Genomic DNA, 18,863 nt, shown 5'->3' on the forward strand with positions numbered 1-18,863 from the left:
GGAAAATGGGAAATGGATGCAGTGATTTATTGGAACATGCAGTGCATGAGGCACAAACAGAGCTTTTACAATCTAACCTTTATTCATCAAGACATGCTGGACGCTCTTAGGCAAGCTTGTAATTTCTGTAAGTATAGAGCATAGACCTTCAGCACAGATGCTTTAGCCCAGGGGTGTCAGACAGAAGGCCCACACCTCATGCATGTCCCCTGCACCACTAGCCGTTTCCTCTCGTTTTTATGCCCTACCCTACCTCCTTTTTTAAATAAACATTCATTCACCTCTCTTTAGTACGTGGGGATCTGCCTGGCCTTCCCCAAACTGCGTTTTTAATCTGTGCTCAAACCATGTGCCATTATCTATTAGAAATGCAGTCAAACCTAGATGAGGATGTGGTGAGTAAATGTGTAGTTAAACATTTTTATACTGACAGAAAGGGGAATTTCACTGGTCTGGCCCGCTTAGGATCTCCTCCAGTTTTCTTCTGTTTTATAATGACATGACTTAAGATACTGTTCATCTGCGGAAGGTTGTTTTTTAGACCTGAAACCCATGTTTGCCTTGCACTTATCAAGTTTCCTCAATTTTCTATGGAGCACACCGTGCTGAGATAACCTATGGCATGTGCCACAGATTTAACTAAACAAATGGGAACAAATGATGTATTTTTTTTTATGACAGTCTCCTATTAACAGGTAAAGATTATATTTAAAACTGAAAATGAGTGAAAAAGCAGCCAACTTCCAAAGAAAACCACTGAAAAAACCTTCAGAAAGCTCAAGACTTTTGCACAGTTCAATATGTGTTAAGGTGTGTTAAGATCTAGGGTTTGTTCACAATATGTTCGTGCAGATTATCCTTTGAGCTCTCGTGCCTGTAAAGCAGCAAGCACAGTAATCACAATCAAACTGAGTGTTCGAGATGTTTCTGTCAGCGAGCCAGGCAGCTGTACAGCTTCAGCACCCCCACTAGATGTCACCAGTTTCAGATGAAAAATATATTTCTCTTCCATGAAGCTGCTATGCTAGAATCAGGGCGTACTCCTAAGCCTCAGCTCAGAACCACTGGAGCAAGTCTGCTTCCTGGTATCACTGGCTTTAGATTTCATTGGGGTCAGCAGGTGACACACCTTCTAATTCTTAACCAGAAGTTATAAGTTCCAAGAACTGTGACTGTCTATATGTGTCATTCTGTTACTCCCATTTTTTTATTATGAAAGCACATATATTTATCACTTCTAAAGAATTAGTTTGAGATTATGGAGATCAGCTTTATCAAGCCTCACAATCTTCTGATCATGCTGGCACGCGCAACTCTCGGTGTGCGTCGGGCAGTGTAAAACAAGATCAACACACAGGGCAATATTCAGATAAACAGTATCTCTCCCATCGCGTCTCAGGCCATCCGGTGTTTTTGGTCTTACTTTTAGTTTGCACAGCAATGTTTAATCACACAACCAGCAAGAGATTACTCAGCCGTTACACGCCAGTTTTTTTGACGAGGAGCCAAAAACCTGAGAGCTGGTGTGAATAAAATGTTGCACAGAAAGTGTTACAAAACAGGCAGCAGTGGGGCACTTTTATTTTTAGATACTTAGTCCATCAAAAGCAGTCTGAAGCAACAGATTCGTCTTCCTCCTCCGAAACATTGCAGATGCCAACGCCTTACGGAGCCCTGCTGGGATAGTAGGAAGTTTTATCAAGGAGTCAACTGAGGAGGGTGGATTTTTAATTAAAAGTAAACAGCTTCCAGGACAGAAGCCTGCAAAGACATCAGGGTGTGGTTTAATATAAAGACACTCTCTGGCTATTCCTCTTGCTTGCTGTCTTTTCCACTGCTTTGCATGCAGTGATGCAGAGGGCTGCCTAATGTGACACGTCGATCCCCGGGGGTGTGCTTTAGGAGGACACATCTGTGTTTCTCAGGGAGCTGAACTACTAACCTCTGGGAGACAAATGTGAAGAATTCACCCAATCACAAAGCAGCAGTGATAGCAGTCACACCACATCACACAATCCCCACATTTTTATGTAAGAGGAAAATGTGTTCCCCTCCCCTAAACAAGACTGTCAGATTACATCTAGACACTTGATAGACTTGTGCCAAGTTGGTGTAAAAGAGGCTGAGCCGTAGAGTGCGCTACGTATTGGGGCGACTGTGGTTCAGAGGGTTGGGAAGCTCGTCTTGTAACCGGAAGGCTGCTGGTTCGATCCCCTGCTCTGTCTGTCCTGGTCGCTGTGTCCTTGGGCAAGACACTTCACCTACCACCTACTGGTGTTGGCGCGATATGGCAGCCTCGCTTCTGTCAGTCTGTGGCTACCACTGTAGGTTCACCTCTTCCTATTTTATGTTTAAGTCGCTGTCTTGTGTTTTTTCCAGCATACTTTCCATATCCAAGTGTTTTCCGGGCATGCCTGCCCTACAGAGGAAAAGTGCTGTCTGCTTCCTGCTTGTTCTGCACGTTCATGCGTAAGCTTTCATCAGCTCTTATAGCAAACAAACAGTCGATTCTGTCATCCTCTCATGTCCATCTGTCACTGGCAGCTTCGCATGCTTCCTCTGTCATTAGAATGGGGAAAAAACAATGGCTAAAATGTATTGTTTCATCATAACAGCTTGACGTACTCAAAATTTTGCTATTCATTACTTCATTTTCCTATCAGATAGCTGATGAGCATTTGGGAAATGACAGCAATGAAGCGCAATAGTGATAATCCAACGTGTATTTAATGTATTTACATGTTTGAAGGCGGCCATTTGGCTATCTGCGTGACTCTGGCACGGCTGACCTGCCTTGGCTGGACTTGACCGAGAGACCAAGTGCATGTGGGCAGGGATGAGCCACACTATCTGTGTGCTCAACTTCACCACGGATTGAGGATGGAGGGGCGTGATTTTGATCTGGTGTCACAAGTTTTCAAAGCACACCCACGGTTTCATGTTATACTTCTTTGGGTTAGGGTTACAGCCTTGATTACTCAAGAAAAAGGGTCACAGTGTCTCTGATATATCTGCATGTTAATCTTTGGAAACAAAAAGCATTGTGCTGGGATTCTGGAAATCAATTAACCTTTATTCTATTGATCATTTGATACAATACAGAAACTGTTACTGAGAAGACAAAGTTAGTTTAATTTAAAATGTCTCCATTGCATACCAGCATATCGCAGCATCTCCCCTCCCACAGTGGTCACAGTGATCCATTGTCTTGTTCCTCCTCCCCGTGTTTCCGCTTTATTAGATAAACAACTCTTCAGACCTCACGTCTTCCTCCATCCCCTTCTTCCACCTCTCACCTTATCCACCAGCACAAAGCCAGGCAATCCCTCATTCAAAATCAGACCGGTATCATAAATGTCATTCAAATGTAATCTCTAAATGACATTTACCTCTGTTACAGATGACTTCCAGAGCAGCAGATACTCACACATCCTGGGGTCCTACACTGAAAGTCCATGACAGGCAGATGTGGGTGGAGCTTTCAATGTGTCATCAAGTGAGAGGGGCGAGGAGATGTATAAAAAAGAGTGGCACAGTTCAGACAGCTTCAGACCAGACACTGGCAGCACATGAAGAACACAGTTGCAACTGTATGGATAACAGTCTCTGCAGAGCTCCATCCGTCCACTATGTCTGCTCAGAGCAGCATTCTGCTTCTCGTCACTCTTTGGGCTTCAGTGCAAGATGGTAAGTGCTATATATTCTTTTTCAGTGGGGTGTTCATGGCACAGTTTTTTGTAAGACAGCAGCCTACAATCAAATATTTACACTGGCATTAATCACAGCCACACTGTGCGCAGTGGCATGTAAACTATGCAACATACAGCAGCTTGTTTGTAACACCTTTAAAGCTGCTGCTGTTTTTAAACCTAAAATCACAAAGAGAAACTGGAGTGTTTGTGAGTCCTCATTATGCCAAAGTATTCATAGATTCATTTGCTTGGTCATTGTAAATGATCAGAATCAATTTTAGAGCTGAAAACTGGAACTCTTGAATCTAGATCGGTGTTTCTCTCTCTATATATATATCTTTTTAAATATGTGGAAAATAACGAAAGTGAGCCAGACTACTGACAGGTATTGTTACTTAGCTGGAGCTGATGTTGTGTTTGGTTAACCCTTCCCATCTCTGACTAGGTTTAGGTCTACCAGTGATGAACCAGATGGAGGTGGAGGTTCAAGAAAGAGTCCCAACACATCGATTGAGGACCAAACGCTGTGCCTGCTCTAACCCGCTGGACTCAGAGTGTCACTATTTCTGCCACCTGGACATCATATGGATCAACACACCCAGGTGAGCTTAAAAGGAAGCGCCGTGAAAAATGCCTGAAGGCTCTGAGCATATTTTCCTGTATAGTAGTGACACATCTCACAGCCTTGCAGCCCTGCAAGACGCTGCAGAACAACTTTGCTGTCATTATCACTGTAGTCGGCAGCAGTGAGATATCAAAGAGCAAAGTCTGCAGGCTGGTTATATCACGAGCAAGGCACTGACTTTGTATTTCTCTCTACAGCAAGACGACAGTTTATGGTCTTGGTGGTGCTTTCTCTCGACGCAGACGATCCACTGGCCGCTGCACATGTGCCAACCGCGATGACCAACCCTGCACCAAATTCTGCTATCTCAGGTGAGCACCTCATACAGCCTCAAAACCTCAATGTAAAGCACTAGATTAAAGGCAAAGCTGAGAATATATGTTTAGCTCACTGTAGGTAAAGGCAGGTAATATTTCCCTTTGAGGATGACAGGGAGAAGTAGGTATAAGGAAACAGCTCGTGCTATTATTAGCCTAAATATGTTTTCACTGAGTCCCACTTGTCCAAGGGTGTGACTGTCAAAACAATGCAGCTGGAGCTGAGGGAGTGGAGTAAGCGCACAAAGTTCAAGCAGGTTGTTTCTGATCGGCTTAGATGTGCAGATTACACAGATCGTGTAATAAAGCCGGCCTGGTCCCTGTCCTGTGATTTATGGATCTGGATCTGGATATCAGTGAAGCGCTAAACAGAGAAAACAAGAAGAGGCATGGTTGAATGGCAGCATTCTTCAAACCTTGACAGAAACGATAACTGCTGATTGTGGGCCTGGAACATAAAACATTTAGTGAGCCTGTAAAGATAAGAGTCTTTTAGGTTAACACAGAGTGCTAAAAAATAAGCAGCGCTGGATCATGATCAATAAAAGTTTTTAAAGTGACAATCTTAAGCATGACTATTGGTGTTTTATTGGCTCTTTCTCTGCAGCCCTGAAATCAAAACTCTGCAAAGACAAAGACGGCACTCAGTCAGCATTCTCAGGTGAGCTGTGAAAGTTTTTAAAATGCCTTTAAAACCGATATATAAGTTATATTATGATGATTATGATGATATTTGAAGTTGGTGGCTGACGTTTGTCTTTTTTGTGTGCAGCAGAGTGAAGAGGGCGCAGGGTGCACATGATTCAGACAGAGGCAAGTCTCCGTGGGCTCAGGTGAAGCGCGCTGGCTAAACAGTGGAGCTACTGGAGCAGGGGGAAAATGAGAGAGAGAGCAGTGAGCACCTGAACAAATTACCCTCCTTTGATACAGAGGAGGGGAAACAAAGGGCTGAGAGATGAGTCCCACACAGGAAGGCCATGGAGAAAAGCCAAAGCGCCACAAAGATCGTCTGTTCGTACCTGCAATTAGGGGGCGGAAAATATGCCGCCAGTTCTGCAGGCGTAATGGAAACAGAAGAAGAGGATCGCAGCTGATATGAGTTATCAGGTCATGTGTGACTTTTGCCTTTTGGTGTGTCAGAGCTGTGTGACTGTGCAGACAGGCCAGGCCAGCACCGACGAAGAAGACAGAAAGAGGAAGAGGAGACTTGTACTTCGTATGTACGAGTCATATTTTTGCTGTTGCATAAGACTCTATTTACTATATTATAGAGCTCTAATACTACAGCTTATAAAATTAACTTTTTCACTATCATTGGGGGTTTTTGACTTTGTTAAATGAAGTTTTTTTTTTCAAGGATATTACAAGATTTCTGTACAAAAGCATATTGTGTGTAAAAGTAAATACATTTATAAAGCTGTCAGTTCTTTTAATCAAACAATAAAGAAAATGCACATGACGTTGTGTGCGTTGTCTTATGTTATGTCTCTTACGTTTCACTTTGTGGCGTCCTGTGTTTGCTTCAGGAAAGCAGAGAGGTGGTTACTCTTAATAAATCACATGGGAAAATTGATCTGAGGGAACCATATTTAGCAGCTGTTGCTATTCAATTGCGTGTGGCTCAAACATATTGTCAGAGATCAAACAGAGGCCTGACATGGGTGAATGGTTCAGGAATCTGCGCTTCACATCAGTTATAAGTTTACCTGCTGTTCAAAGGCAGCACAGGCTTTGTTTTCATAAGGATCTATGGAAAGAATGCATGTTTTTGTAAACCAGAGGGTGAGAACACGCTTTGAAATTCCCACTCGCTCCGTGTTCATTACCGACTGTTTGTACAGCACATACTCTCCGTTCACACGTGAATATGTAAGAGGGCAGATGAGCATCAAAGTCCCAAAGGAAGCAATTATCAGAGATGATTTATCTGTCATCAAATGGATAAAGTGGAAGAAAACTGACCGGCCCTCACTTTCTAATCAAAAAACACTAACAGCTACACACGAGTGATAGTATGCCTTTTTATTTCTGGAGTAGGATTTCCTGCTTGACTGCATTTCTTTTCAGGTCATAACTTCCCTTCAACGCTTTCTGGGGAGACCCCCTGCAGCCCACTTTTCCAAACAGGCCTGAACACAGTCTCAGCTTTTCCTCACAAACAGACTGCCTGAATCCACAGTGGACACAGTAATAGCAGACATCTTCAGACGCAGTTTCACAACGCTTCACACAGCTCTGATACTCTGCTTTATCCTTGCCTTACAAGCTACCTGCAACACATGAAAGAAGAAGTGAGAGCGGGGAAATGACAGGAAGTCTATATACGTTCATTCGGGGTTGATGTTGTGGTCATGCATTTTAAATTAGGGCATTTCCTCATTCTGCTTGCCAAGAGGGACCAACAGCAGCAATAAACAACTGCAATGACTCTGCTGTAAAGCAATACAGAGATAAAGATGATTAAAAAAAAACATTCAAATGATTAATAATTAACTTACAAAGAAATATGACTGTGTCTGCTAAGCTGTGAGAAAGCACGGGCTGTCTCAGTGCAGAACTCTGTCCATGGTGCTGGAACAGGAGAGGCTCTAGTAAACCACGTTACTGCTGATGGATGAGCTTTACTGGTTTCCACCAACACTCTGGCAGTATTTCTCCATTGCCAGTAGAGAGTGTGCTACTCAGGCCTTTTCTAAATGATCAGCTTTTGTCCTTCAGTAGAAATTGCTTTCCAATTACATTCAGATACAGAAAATAAAAGCATGGTGCATAAAATAAAAAAGTTAGTAAATTAAGGTGTAAAATTGAAATGTGTGTATGAAAACAGGCTGGAAAAATCCAAAACAGTGGACATGCACTATGCCCTGAATTGCACGTGAGTGAGTTATCTCTTGATCTAAAAAAAAAAAAAAAAAAGTCTGACAAACATTAAACTGAATTTTATGCACTTGCCAATTTTGTGTTTAATTGGTTTCCACAAAGACAAAAGCCGTTTGGGTGTAGCTGTTATGTTTCAGTGGTGTGTCTGCCAGTCTTACAGATACCTTGTGGGAGGTGTAATAGACAAGTGGCTGTACAATAATAATACAATAACAATGTTTCTCCAATTTTGTGTCAAATGACGATTAAAAAGGAATCATGTGTTGATGTACAAACACCTGACCTTTGATTTTGTGAAACTTTGTAGTGGTTGTGTAGCTGTTCTGCAACTTCAGTGTCTTAGTACAGCGTCACTGCACTTGTAACCACCTCAGGATGCTGTTTTTTCAGTCCTATAAAGCCACACTACAGGGATTAATAATGGTGAGCAGGTAGATTGCCCTTCATTTCCAATTATTTTATGAATATTTTTAAAATAAAATAGATAAAGTGGTTAAAGCTGTGGCAAGAGAAGAAACAATTCATCTACAATCAATCAAATTATAGGTAATAGCTCATAGTGCACTGAGCAAATACACTATATTGCCATTGCTCACCTACACATATGAACTTGATGTGCATTCCATTCTTAATCCAGTGGGATTATTATGATGTTCACCCCTTTGCAGTTATAACAGCCTAAACTGTGCAGGAGTGTTTATGGAAATTTCTGACCATGTTTCCTGAAGTCTGTTTGTGAGGTCAGACGCTGATGTTGAACGAGATTCGCTGCTCTAATTTGTCCCAAAGCTGTTCCATCAGGTCGAGGTCAGCACTCTGGGAAGTTCTTTCACACCAAACTTGGTCACCCATGTCTTTATGGACTTTGTGCACTGGTGCACAGTCATGTTGGAACAGGAAGGGGCCATCCCAAATGTCTTGGTACGCTGAAACATTAAGAGTTCCTTTCACTGGAACTGAGGGGCCAAGCCCAACTCCTAAAGCACAAGCTCACACCATAACCCCCCTTCCACCAAACTTTATACTTGGCACAGTGCAGTCAGACAAATACTGTCCCCCCGGCAACTATCAAACCCTGGATTGCCAGCGTGATTCGTTGTTCCAGTTCTGTTCAATTCAGTTTTATTTATATCTTGACAAATTACAATAAGAGTTGCCTCAAGGCCAGAGAACACATCTCACTGCAGCTGGCTCTGTGATTTTTCCGTGGACTACTGCTTTGTTGCTGTTGTTCCCAGTTGCTTCCATTTTGCTATAATGCCACTAACAACTGACTGTGGAATATTTAGTGGTGAAGAAATTTCATGACTGGGCTTGTTGCATCCTATCACGGTACCACGCTTGAATTCACTAAGCTCCTGAGAGCGACCCATTCACAAATGTTTGTAGAAGCAGCCTGCAGGCTTAGTGGTTTGATGTTATACACTTGTGACCATGGAAGTGATTGGAACACCTGAATTAAAGAACTGGATGGGTCAGGGAAAAATGATGGCAGTACCGTGTATTTTATCGCCAGTTCTTCTGCCTTTATTGTGACTTATTGATCATGATTATGCTGTGCACAGAGATATACAATACAAATACCAAGGTCTTGTATCTGCCATCTTCAGCCATCTCCAACGCAGGAAGTTCCTCTTTACCAATCAGACAAACTCTCTTTATCTCAGTGATAAGTCCAATTGTCCACTATTCTCCCGGTTCTTCACTCCTCGATTCTGTGTCACATTCAGCATTGTGTTGTATACATGAGCACTGATTTGCCCATTGACGACTGAAGGCTACACACACCTAAAGTCAGTACGAGTTACATATCATGGTCACCTGGTTTATTGATTGAGTACAGCTGTGTTTTAACCTTTGACAAAGTGGTGAAGATGTGGACCGTACTGTCACGGCGGCGTGGGAGATTCTAGCTTGCGCTGCAACGTTTGTGCTTTATATTGAAACGTTGTTTTAATTCAACACAAGAGCACAAATAGTTTCTACAGTGTGCTTCTTTCTGAAAAGCCAGTTTGTCTGTGAAGCTGCTCCTTCCACTAACACGCAACGTACAGCAGAATTCAGGCTTGACATAAATACCTCTCAGAGCCATAGTTTTCCACAGATATAATTTCCTGCCTATTCCTTTAATCATCTTTCATGGGATGCAGAGTTTTGGTGAGGAACTGTAGTTCGTGGAATGATGACTCAATAATTGATCAGAATAAATGCATGTCTGGGATACAGAGCATTTCTTCACCTGCAGGTATGTGACGAAGCTGTTAAACCCCTCTAAAGTCATAATTATTACTTGTGTTCTCCTGATACCAATACTTTCAGCTGACAGCTCTCCTAATATGAGTTATGTAAGTGACAGATTGTGTTTGGGTTCATGCTTTTGTAACGTGAGAGCTGTTTTCTCAGCAAACACAGACGCTGACCTGTCAGCTGAAATATTTCATACCTGTCTGTGTATATTTCACAGCTAGGCAGACATCATACAGTCAACATCGGTTTCCTGAAAATCCATCTTGTTTATGTTGTAAGCATGATACAGTTGCACAACACTGAATTCTCCAAATGACTCATTCACCGCACCGGCAGTGACCCTGGAGTTTAATTAGCTTCAAATGATCACATAACATAACACGCAGCCCCTACTGATTCAGCACACTCTGTAAACATTCCTGAAATGCTTTGGCTTTCTGCACTCCGCTTTACTTCAAAAGGCATTTTCTGGGTCACAGCCAACTGGCATTGATCAGGATCGTTAACAGCATGTTCCCTCTCTTAAAATAGCCTGCTGTATCACCCATCCTTAACCAAGAATAAAAGCTCAGCAGTAAATCAAGAAAATGTGGACATGTTAAATGTGTAAGATAATTGCATAGGAATTGAAAAGCCCTCTGTCCTCCTTCTGTTCATCCTGGGCACCATTAAGTGCGTTTAATGGTGTTTGCTACTATAAAGGAGTGCAACCTTGTCAGTTTGATTTAACCTCCTAGGACCTGGCGTCCACATATGTGGACATCACATTTTTGGTTGTCTAGACCAAAATACTAAATTTTGCTCTACAAGTGCCTGATATCCACTTACGAGGACATTATGCTGCCTCTGTTTCATCAAAATTTAAAACAAACATCCTCATATGTGGCTCTCATTTTTCTTAGAAACAAAAATTAAGTTAAAAAAAAAATCTGGTGATTCTTTGTTTTTGCATTCATCGGATCTCAATATGCCCAAATATCAAAGAGAAATTAAAAATGCATGCCATGGAAGAGTTCAGGTCTTAGGAGGTTAAAGAAAGAAAAAGCTAGTGTTCTGTTTAAAGTGTAAATAAAAACAGAATGTAGTCATCTGCAAATTATTTAAAGACTCTTTGAAAATACAACATAACAAGCTGAACTGTGTGCTGACGGCAGATGTTGAAAACAAGACATTTTTCATTTTGGAAAGAATGCATCACTTGGAAAAAGCTGGCAGAGGAGCATGTTTATCACTGTGTTGCATCAAATCTTCTTGTAGCAAGTTTCGTCTGTCATACTTTGTCAATGGTTGACTGCTTTAGCTCCTAAACTTTTTTTTATGACTGAGCCATGCTGGTCCATCCTGTAAAAATCTTTCACCATAATACTGTTGCAGATGTTTGCTTTAAACCTGTTTGCAAAGAACACACCACGTGGCCCTTCTCTTTAGTCTAGAGGACACAGTCTCCTTCATTTTCAGGAGAAAATCAGAATTTACTTGGTTGGACCACAGGACTTCAGTCCACTTTAAATGATCTCTGTTACACAAAAGGTGGCATGTTATGTTCTTGCTTAAACCTTATTTTACAAAATGTATCCGCAAAGAAGCATTTCAGCGTGAAAGAACTGTATTCAGAAGTATTTCCAACCCCAAGCACCAATTTCAAATAGCACTGAGAAATGTTATTGTTAAATTGCTGAACCACTCATGCGTGAAATATTTCACAGTTTGGTGAACCTCTTCCCATCTTTTCACCTGATACACTCTCAGATCACATTATTAAATAACTTAGTTTTCACATACTCCAGCGTGTTAAGCATTACTAAGTATTGTATAGCAAGTATACCATCTCAAGTTCTTAATGTGCTGCAGGCATCAAATTCAGAATGAGTATATTCTTGTTTTTCTTGGTTTCAACTTTTAATGTGTTGCTTTTGTGCACTTTTCAATTAAATCTGGAGTTTAAATGATTTTTACAAATAACTGCATTGTGTTTTTGTTGTTGTTGTTTTTAAACAGGACTGTATTAGGTATTCATAAAAATTCTTATCAACAACTACAGACTGATGTTGTCACATACACAACTGTTCTCTGGGTATGTAGACAAGTCAAGCCAACTTTATTTATAAACAGCTTTAAAACAGCAAGCACTGACCAAGGTGCTTAACATTAAGGAGAGAATAAAAAGGAAAAATACATTAATACTAATACTACTAATAAGAAATAGAATAAGAATAAGAAGAATATATTTAAAAACAGGGGAAAAAGTACATTAAAGCACAATTTGCATATATGTATAAAATACACAGCAATAGCCCAGTATGTTAGCCACATGCAGTACAGACACATACACATTACACTCATATATGCACACAGCTGTTCCTTTATAAGGGATGGTTTTGTTTTGTTTTTTTGTTTTGTTTTTATTTCCAGTCTGTTTACTGAATCTTGCGATCAAAAACACAAAATAACCTTTACAGTAAATCAAGTGTGAGTTTTACCCTCCATTGTGCACTGCAGTCATTCTTTACCACCAGAGCACAGGATCATTTTTCTGTATTTTGGCTGAAACAGCTGCCTGTCCCATTCATATCAACATATGCACCACTTAACCCGTGGAGGAGTCCACGCTGTGCAGTACCTAGCTGTTTTTTTAAACTAGGCACAGAGAAATCAGCAAAAAATTAGGATAAAGGACAAAATGCAAAGACCTGTTTGAGAGAAGGATAAACTGATCCTTTATGAAAGCAGAAATGTGCTCTGTTGACTTTTTCAACGACTCTTTCGCTTTGAGTTGTTACGAGATCTTGTCATGATTGTGGAGTAAATCCAAGAAAAGCCATTTTCAAGGAAGGTTATCCATTGGTTATTTTATGCTCAGTTTATCAGTGATAGCAGACCTTAGCAATATTAGCTGTTTAAAGCCTCTACAGAGGCTCTAAAGAGATTTCTCAGTGAAAAACACTGAGAAATCTCTCAGTGATCATTTGAACATTACAGAATGTGGCTTTTCTTAGTCATCTGTTTCTTGGTAGGCTTTATTGCTGTAGATATGCCCTCAGCACTCCCTTAACTAGGAACACCTAAAACATCTAAAGCAATCATGATGTCATAAATACCTGTGTTTGGGATGTATAAACAGTTCAGAATTTGCTGATGTGACCACAGTGGTATCCAGTCAGACTTTCCACACAAAGTGTGCAGTGCTGGGGTTATATTAATTAGAGATAACACCTCATACACTCCCCTCCTAAACTGTACTCATTTTCGTTTTCTTTCTTATCTTACACAGTGAGGATTTTGCTGATTGCGCGAACTAGATAAACAACTGAACGAGGATTTAAGACATTTATAATAATATAGTTATATAGTTATGTTTTGTTGTTGTTTATAACAGCCTTGAACCGTGCTGTTGTTATGTTATTAAATTGTTGGCACACTTTTACAAAATAGACATAAGAATACGCTCAAGGAAACCAAGTTGCATTGTGATGATAAAGTTATAGTGAAAGTGAAAACTGTGTATTTGTTGCTTGGAGTGAAGAAGCATGTCATCACTGCAGTTGACCAGCAGATGGCCTCTGGTTATCATTATTTCACTTGAGAAAATAATAAGAAACAGGTACTTACTATTGACTTGCTGCTCAGACTTAAAGCTTGTGCTTTCAATTAAAAATAGGGGAAAGTAAATCTGGAAAAGTTTGTCATTAAAACAAAACAAAACAAAAAAACTGCCCCACCCCAAACACAGAGTATTTGAACACTGCCGGGACACACATTGGCTGATAATTTGATTCATATAGAAGATATATAATTTTTAAAATAAATAAATAATAGTCCAATAAAAATTCTCAACAGAAAGATTGTTTAATCAAAAAGGTTTTAAACTATTTATTATCAAAGTCAGCTGAACATACTGGTATACTGTTCCAGAGCTTTGGTGTCACAGACTAAAACGCTCTGTCTTCCCTGGTCTTTAGTCAGGTTTGAGGAACAACTAACAAATTCTGAGCCTGTGAACAAAGAGCAGCAGTGAGCAGCAGTGTGTTTTGTAAAATGGATATTAAAATAAAAAAAAAAAAATATTTGAAACGATTCCTAAGATCTATTGGGAGCAGGGGCGGCTCTAGAGGAATTTTCTTTGGGTGGCATGGAAACCAGGTGGGGTGGCAAAATCAAAGCCATTTCTTTACACGTATGCAGGTGTTACATTCTGTACTCTATATGGTTAAAATGCATCAAATGCAGCAAGTATATGCATGTTGCATGTAGAAATGGTCTGTATGATTCCGAATGGATTTAACCTGAATAATTAAACATTTCAGTTCAATAAAATCCAGAAAACAACACAACATGAAGTGGCTCATTTTAAGAAATAATCAGAGATCTGCTCTGTCATGAAAAAAATGGATGTATATTTCACCAGAATTTTTAACATTAATTACACACACCTTCACGGCATTGTCATTGTAACAATCAAAACCTGTGTTGAAATCTGAAGTGGCCATGATTGATTCAAAATGTGCTCTGGTGTTGGTTTGTTATGAAAACAAGAAATAAAGCAGCTTTGGATGCTATGGGTTCAACAATTTTTTAATGGGGTTGGGGGCAGGGTAACATTATGCAATATATTAAGTTTTAGAATTTATGTTCAATGTTAAATGTAGCTAGGCTCAAAGTATCAATTTTAGCTTCTTTAAATAAAAAACATGAAAAAAAAATTCCAGTTCAGCTGAGGAGACTCTAGAGAAGAATTAAATATTCTATTTTGATGGCTGGATTTAGCTTTTGAACAAAAAGAAGCAAGACCCTTATGGATTTAGGATATAGTTCAAGAGGAGTGTCTTGATGCTCAATCATCCAGGTAAGGAAATCCCAAAAAGTTGATTCTGTTCATCTGGATGTAGAATTTTTGGTGGCAGAAACATTTCGTCACTCATCCAAGTGGCTTTTTCGGTCTCAGCTGACTGCAGGTTTTCTCAACGTTATAAACAGTACATTACACAATGACTGAAACCAGATCACTGGCAAGCAACGGGCTGTGAAGTCAGTTTCTTGATCATTAATATGCAAAATGTCATGACCATTGATCAACAACCACTGATCAAAGACTATTGATCAATGATCAAAGACCATGAGTACCATTCACAGAGAGTTGGGGAATGGCTGCAATCACAGCATTGTAAGATGGTGACAGATGTACCCTTAGGCCCCCTCCTCGATTCAGAGATGGTCTTTCCCTTTTCACATAAATGGCCTCCTTGTCTCCGCGCTCAAACCAGCTTTTTGGGAGTTCAAGAGGAGCTACCACCGTGGTCTCCATCTTGTTGAAAAAGGGTAAAAGATCCAGTTAGTAACCTGGATTTTTAGTGGACTAGGGTCAACAGCCTATCCAGCTAATGAGGCTTAAAAGACATATACAACTGAATGTCATCAGCATATAACGGATAAGAAATGTCATTAAAACAATAAATAATGACAGCTAATGGAAGCAAGCAAGCAAGAAAATAATAATGGTCCCAAAACTAACCCTTGTGGGACCCCATATGTTAGAGAAGCATTGTTAAAGGTTAAAGGTTAAAGGTTTATGGTTAAGGGTAGGGTTATGTTTATCCATTTGGCACACCCAAAATGAAAAACAAAACAAAAGAAGTGAAAGGTCCCATTAATATAAATATTTCAGAGCATTTTTTTTAAAAGGTACAAGTATCTAGTTTTTTAAAAGAAAAAAAATGTCCTTAACAAGTAGCTAAAGCAACTGTATTGGTGAGCAGGGCTGTGCAGAGAGGTTTAAAGGGGCGGGTTTCAAAGTTTAAAAGGGGCATATTGAACCAGGCTGAATAACAACAACACACATTCATCAAGAATCTAATATGGGCAACAAGGCAAAGCAAACGTAGCCAATGCTTTACCTGATGGGTACAATGTTGCTGTTGAGGGGTTGCTGTGGATAGTGCTGGAGGGCAGGGCTGTGTTGATCTGAGACTGTAGACATTAAAAAGTGGTAGCTGATTAAACAAGTGTCATGAGATAATAACAAAATGCAAAGATTGGTGACAGCGCTTGGAACCATAAGGCAACAAAAACTGTGAGAAATAAATTGGGCTCTGCCTGTGAATCACTCTTTGCTTCTCTTCTTCCTTCCATCCCATCATTTCATATATCACTCTCCACTTGCTGTCTATCTGAGAACAAGGCACAACTTGCTATTGCAATAAACTATAATCTAATTATCCACACCTAACAACTCTTGCACTTAATCTATAATAAAATGATGACAGAAAAATGTTATAGCACTGCCTTTAGTAGCCTCACACAGCTCCTACTGTTTCCTCCTCATGTCCTTACCAGGCATGTCTGGACAATGTTATATCATGAGTAATAATTTAAAATAATCCATATACATAAAACAAACACAGTGACATTTTAGACCTTCTTCAGAATACTGTATATACTATGGGCATCATGGTGCTGATCCAGAATCTTTTTTATTATTATTTATTACTAGAGCTACAATAATAAAGCAATGAGGGGGGAAAAGTAATAAATATGAAATAATGTATTTATGATGATTCCATTTGTTTCACTATCCACTCCATGCAGGGGCAAAGCTTATTACATTTTTAAACTGTAGAGATACAATAATTTTACTGCTGTAAAATCCAACTTTTGTCTTATTTAAAATATAAATCTGATATAATCTGCTTCTTAATGTATGTTCTTTAAAATACAGCGTGTGTTTTTAATATATTATAATTATAATAATGCATAATTATGTGGACATGCATATTAGATCGTTTTTAGTGAAATATAATCCCTCCAGAAAGGCAGGAAAAGCCCTGTAACTTGCTTTAAAACTAAATATGTTTCTAAATACTTTAAAACTAAATATGTTCCCTAAAACGGTGACAGAGCTACAGACCCATGACAGCCTTACACAGATAGCCAGCAGCTGTGACCAGCACTACTTGTGCAGTTAATAAAAGGACAGGTAATGTTTGTCACGCTGTTGCACACACAGCACGCTCGTTTGTTTCAGTTCGTCAGTTGCAACAAGACAGCTTACCAACGTGTACGTAATAAGCTGATACTCCTGGGTGCTACACACTACAGTGTACGTTGTACACCTACTTACTGGTTTTGTCGCATCAGTCTGTGTCTCTGAGTTAATTTGTGTTTCTCCTACAGCTCCGGACCGCTAAAAATGCGCGTGCTCTTTGTGAGCTCGTTCCCGGCTCGTAACCAGCGCGTTCTGCCGTCAAGGGCGACCATTGGTTAAATGTGATCATGTGACTGATGCAAGCCAGATCCTTTTATTTAGCAAAACTGTGATTAATAGTTAAATATTATTGTTGAGGGGAACAGACAGGACTCCGCACGCACACACACATTAAAAAATAATAATAATAATTTTTAAAAAAAAAGTTGCCTCAACAAAAGGGCACTTTGGGCACCCATCAGGAAAGGGGCGGGTGCTCAAGCCCCTCTAGCCCCCCCTCTGCACATGCCTGTTGGTGAGGTTGTGGATGTTAAGAGATAACTGATAACAGTTCTATCCCACCTCGAGAAATATATGTGCACTATATACTAAAATGCTCCCATTACACAGACAGCTTTTATACACAGTACATAAACAGTTAAAATGGAAAGATTTGTTAAGGAATTAATTCTCGAATTCACTACTAGAGTCAAGGATCTGTTGGTGGGCGTGATAAGTTTAGTTTAGCTCTCTTGTGATATATTAAGTGCCTTCTTGAGCTAGAGTGTAAATTTATATGTTTTCATCAGACAGTTAGCATGAGGGCCCAGACTGCATTATGCTGTGGCTGTGTGGACCTCTTTACATATGTTGCATGAGCTACATTCAAAAGAGAACAAATGCACATACATCTGCCAAGTGTACTTATTCAGTTACAGTTGACCAACTGAGTGCAATCTCATGTTTAACTTTCTGTTTGAGGGTAGTTTGTGAACTTGGTGCCTCCTCTAGGGAAACAACAGTGTTCTTATCTGATTCACTGTCAGCAGAACATGCTGGTCCGCTCACTCAGATAGAGATTTGATCTGGGGATGTAACCTGTGATACCCAAAGGTTTGAAAAAGACAGTTTGTGGAAATTCTGGGGAAGCTGTTTAAATGACCCATGCTGTGTGTTTACTGCTGCCAGCAAATGATGAGGTGTTGTTATATGCATTCACAGCCTTCTCTACCCTTAGTTTGGTGGGTGTGCCATGAGCAGGTGTTACCCTGCAGTCTTTTCTGATTTTTAAATGCAATTCAAAGTTTATCCAGATGGAATGCATGAAAGTTAGCAAGTACAGTTTTAATGATACTGACAGGTCAACTGATCTAGATCCTCTCATGGACACTTTATTAGCAATATGGTAAGCCTTTTTCACTTCTCCATGAGCAGAAATTGATGTTTATTCTCTTTGTGTAGTTTGAGGTCTGTGGTAAAATTGCAGTCAGAGAACAGGACTTCCCCAGACGCCTGAGAAACTAGAATCCCACCTAGTCTCAAAGGTGTAACGGCCATTTTTCAATACTGGAAGAAAATGTTCCCATTCCTGGAACTTTTTTCATCCCCTTTTTTCATGTGTTGCACCATATCATTATTTATTTTATAACAACTAAACTGAAAAGCAGTGTGTGGAAAATGAAGGGTACCCTCATTGCTCCCATAGTAATTAAGAGGGTAAGTAGCAGCCAGGTGCTTCTAGTTAAATGTTTCATTAACTGGTCATCAACAAGGAGGAAAGACAATAGCAACTCTGCAGTTACTTCAGGTTATTGCTGCTTAGGGTGGATCTACAAGCTTTTAAATCTTTTTTTTTTTTTAATTTTCTGATAAATCCTTGAAATTGAAAGATTGCGTCCAGTTCCTCTGCATGATGCAGGCGTCATTGTTTCAGAGTTTGAACAGCTGCTGTCAGACTGCCATTCAGCTGGGTCCATAATTTGCTGGACTCTGTTCACAACTGATCAAAAAATCAATATTTGAGCAAAGTGAAGACTTTAAGCTTTTATTTAAGGAACTTGACATGAATTTTGAATGAAGTGTTTATTTACTATCATTTTATACACAGTCCCCCGTTTTCAGTAGAGAATTGACTGTAGTTTCAT

General features: G+C 39.9%; 1 protein-coding gene across 1 annotated transcript; it reads left to right on the forward strand.

Moving 5' to 3' along the window:
* Window positions 1–3,422: 3,422 nt before the first annotated feature.
* On the forward strand, window positions 3,423–6,093 carry LOC120722296 (endothelin-2). The gene is made up of 5 exons (XM_040013230.1): window positions 3,423–3,687; window positions 4,138–4,294; window positions 4,515–4,628; window positions 5,242–5,295; window positions 5,407–6,093. Exons 1-5 carry the CDS (start codon window positions 3,570–3,572, stop codon window positions 5,483–5,485), a joined length of 522 nt encoding a protein of 173 aa, XP_039869164.1. The 5' UTR covers window positions 3,423–3,569; the 3' UTR covers window positions 5,486–6,093.
* Window positions 6,094–18,863: the final 12,770 nt, after the last annotated feature.

This window comes from Simochromis diagramma, unplaced genomic scaffold (genome assembly GCF_900408965.1).
Source record: "Simochromis diagramma unplaced genomic scaffold, fSimDia1.1 OVJJ01000618.1, whole genome shotgun sequence".
NCBI classification, from domain to species: Eukaryota; Metazoa; Chordata; class Actinopteri; order Cichliformes; family Cichlidae; genus Simochromis; species Simochromis diagramma.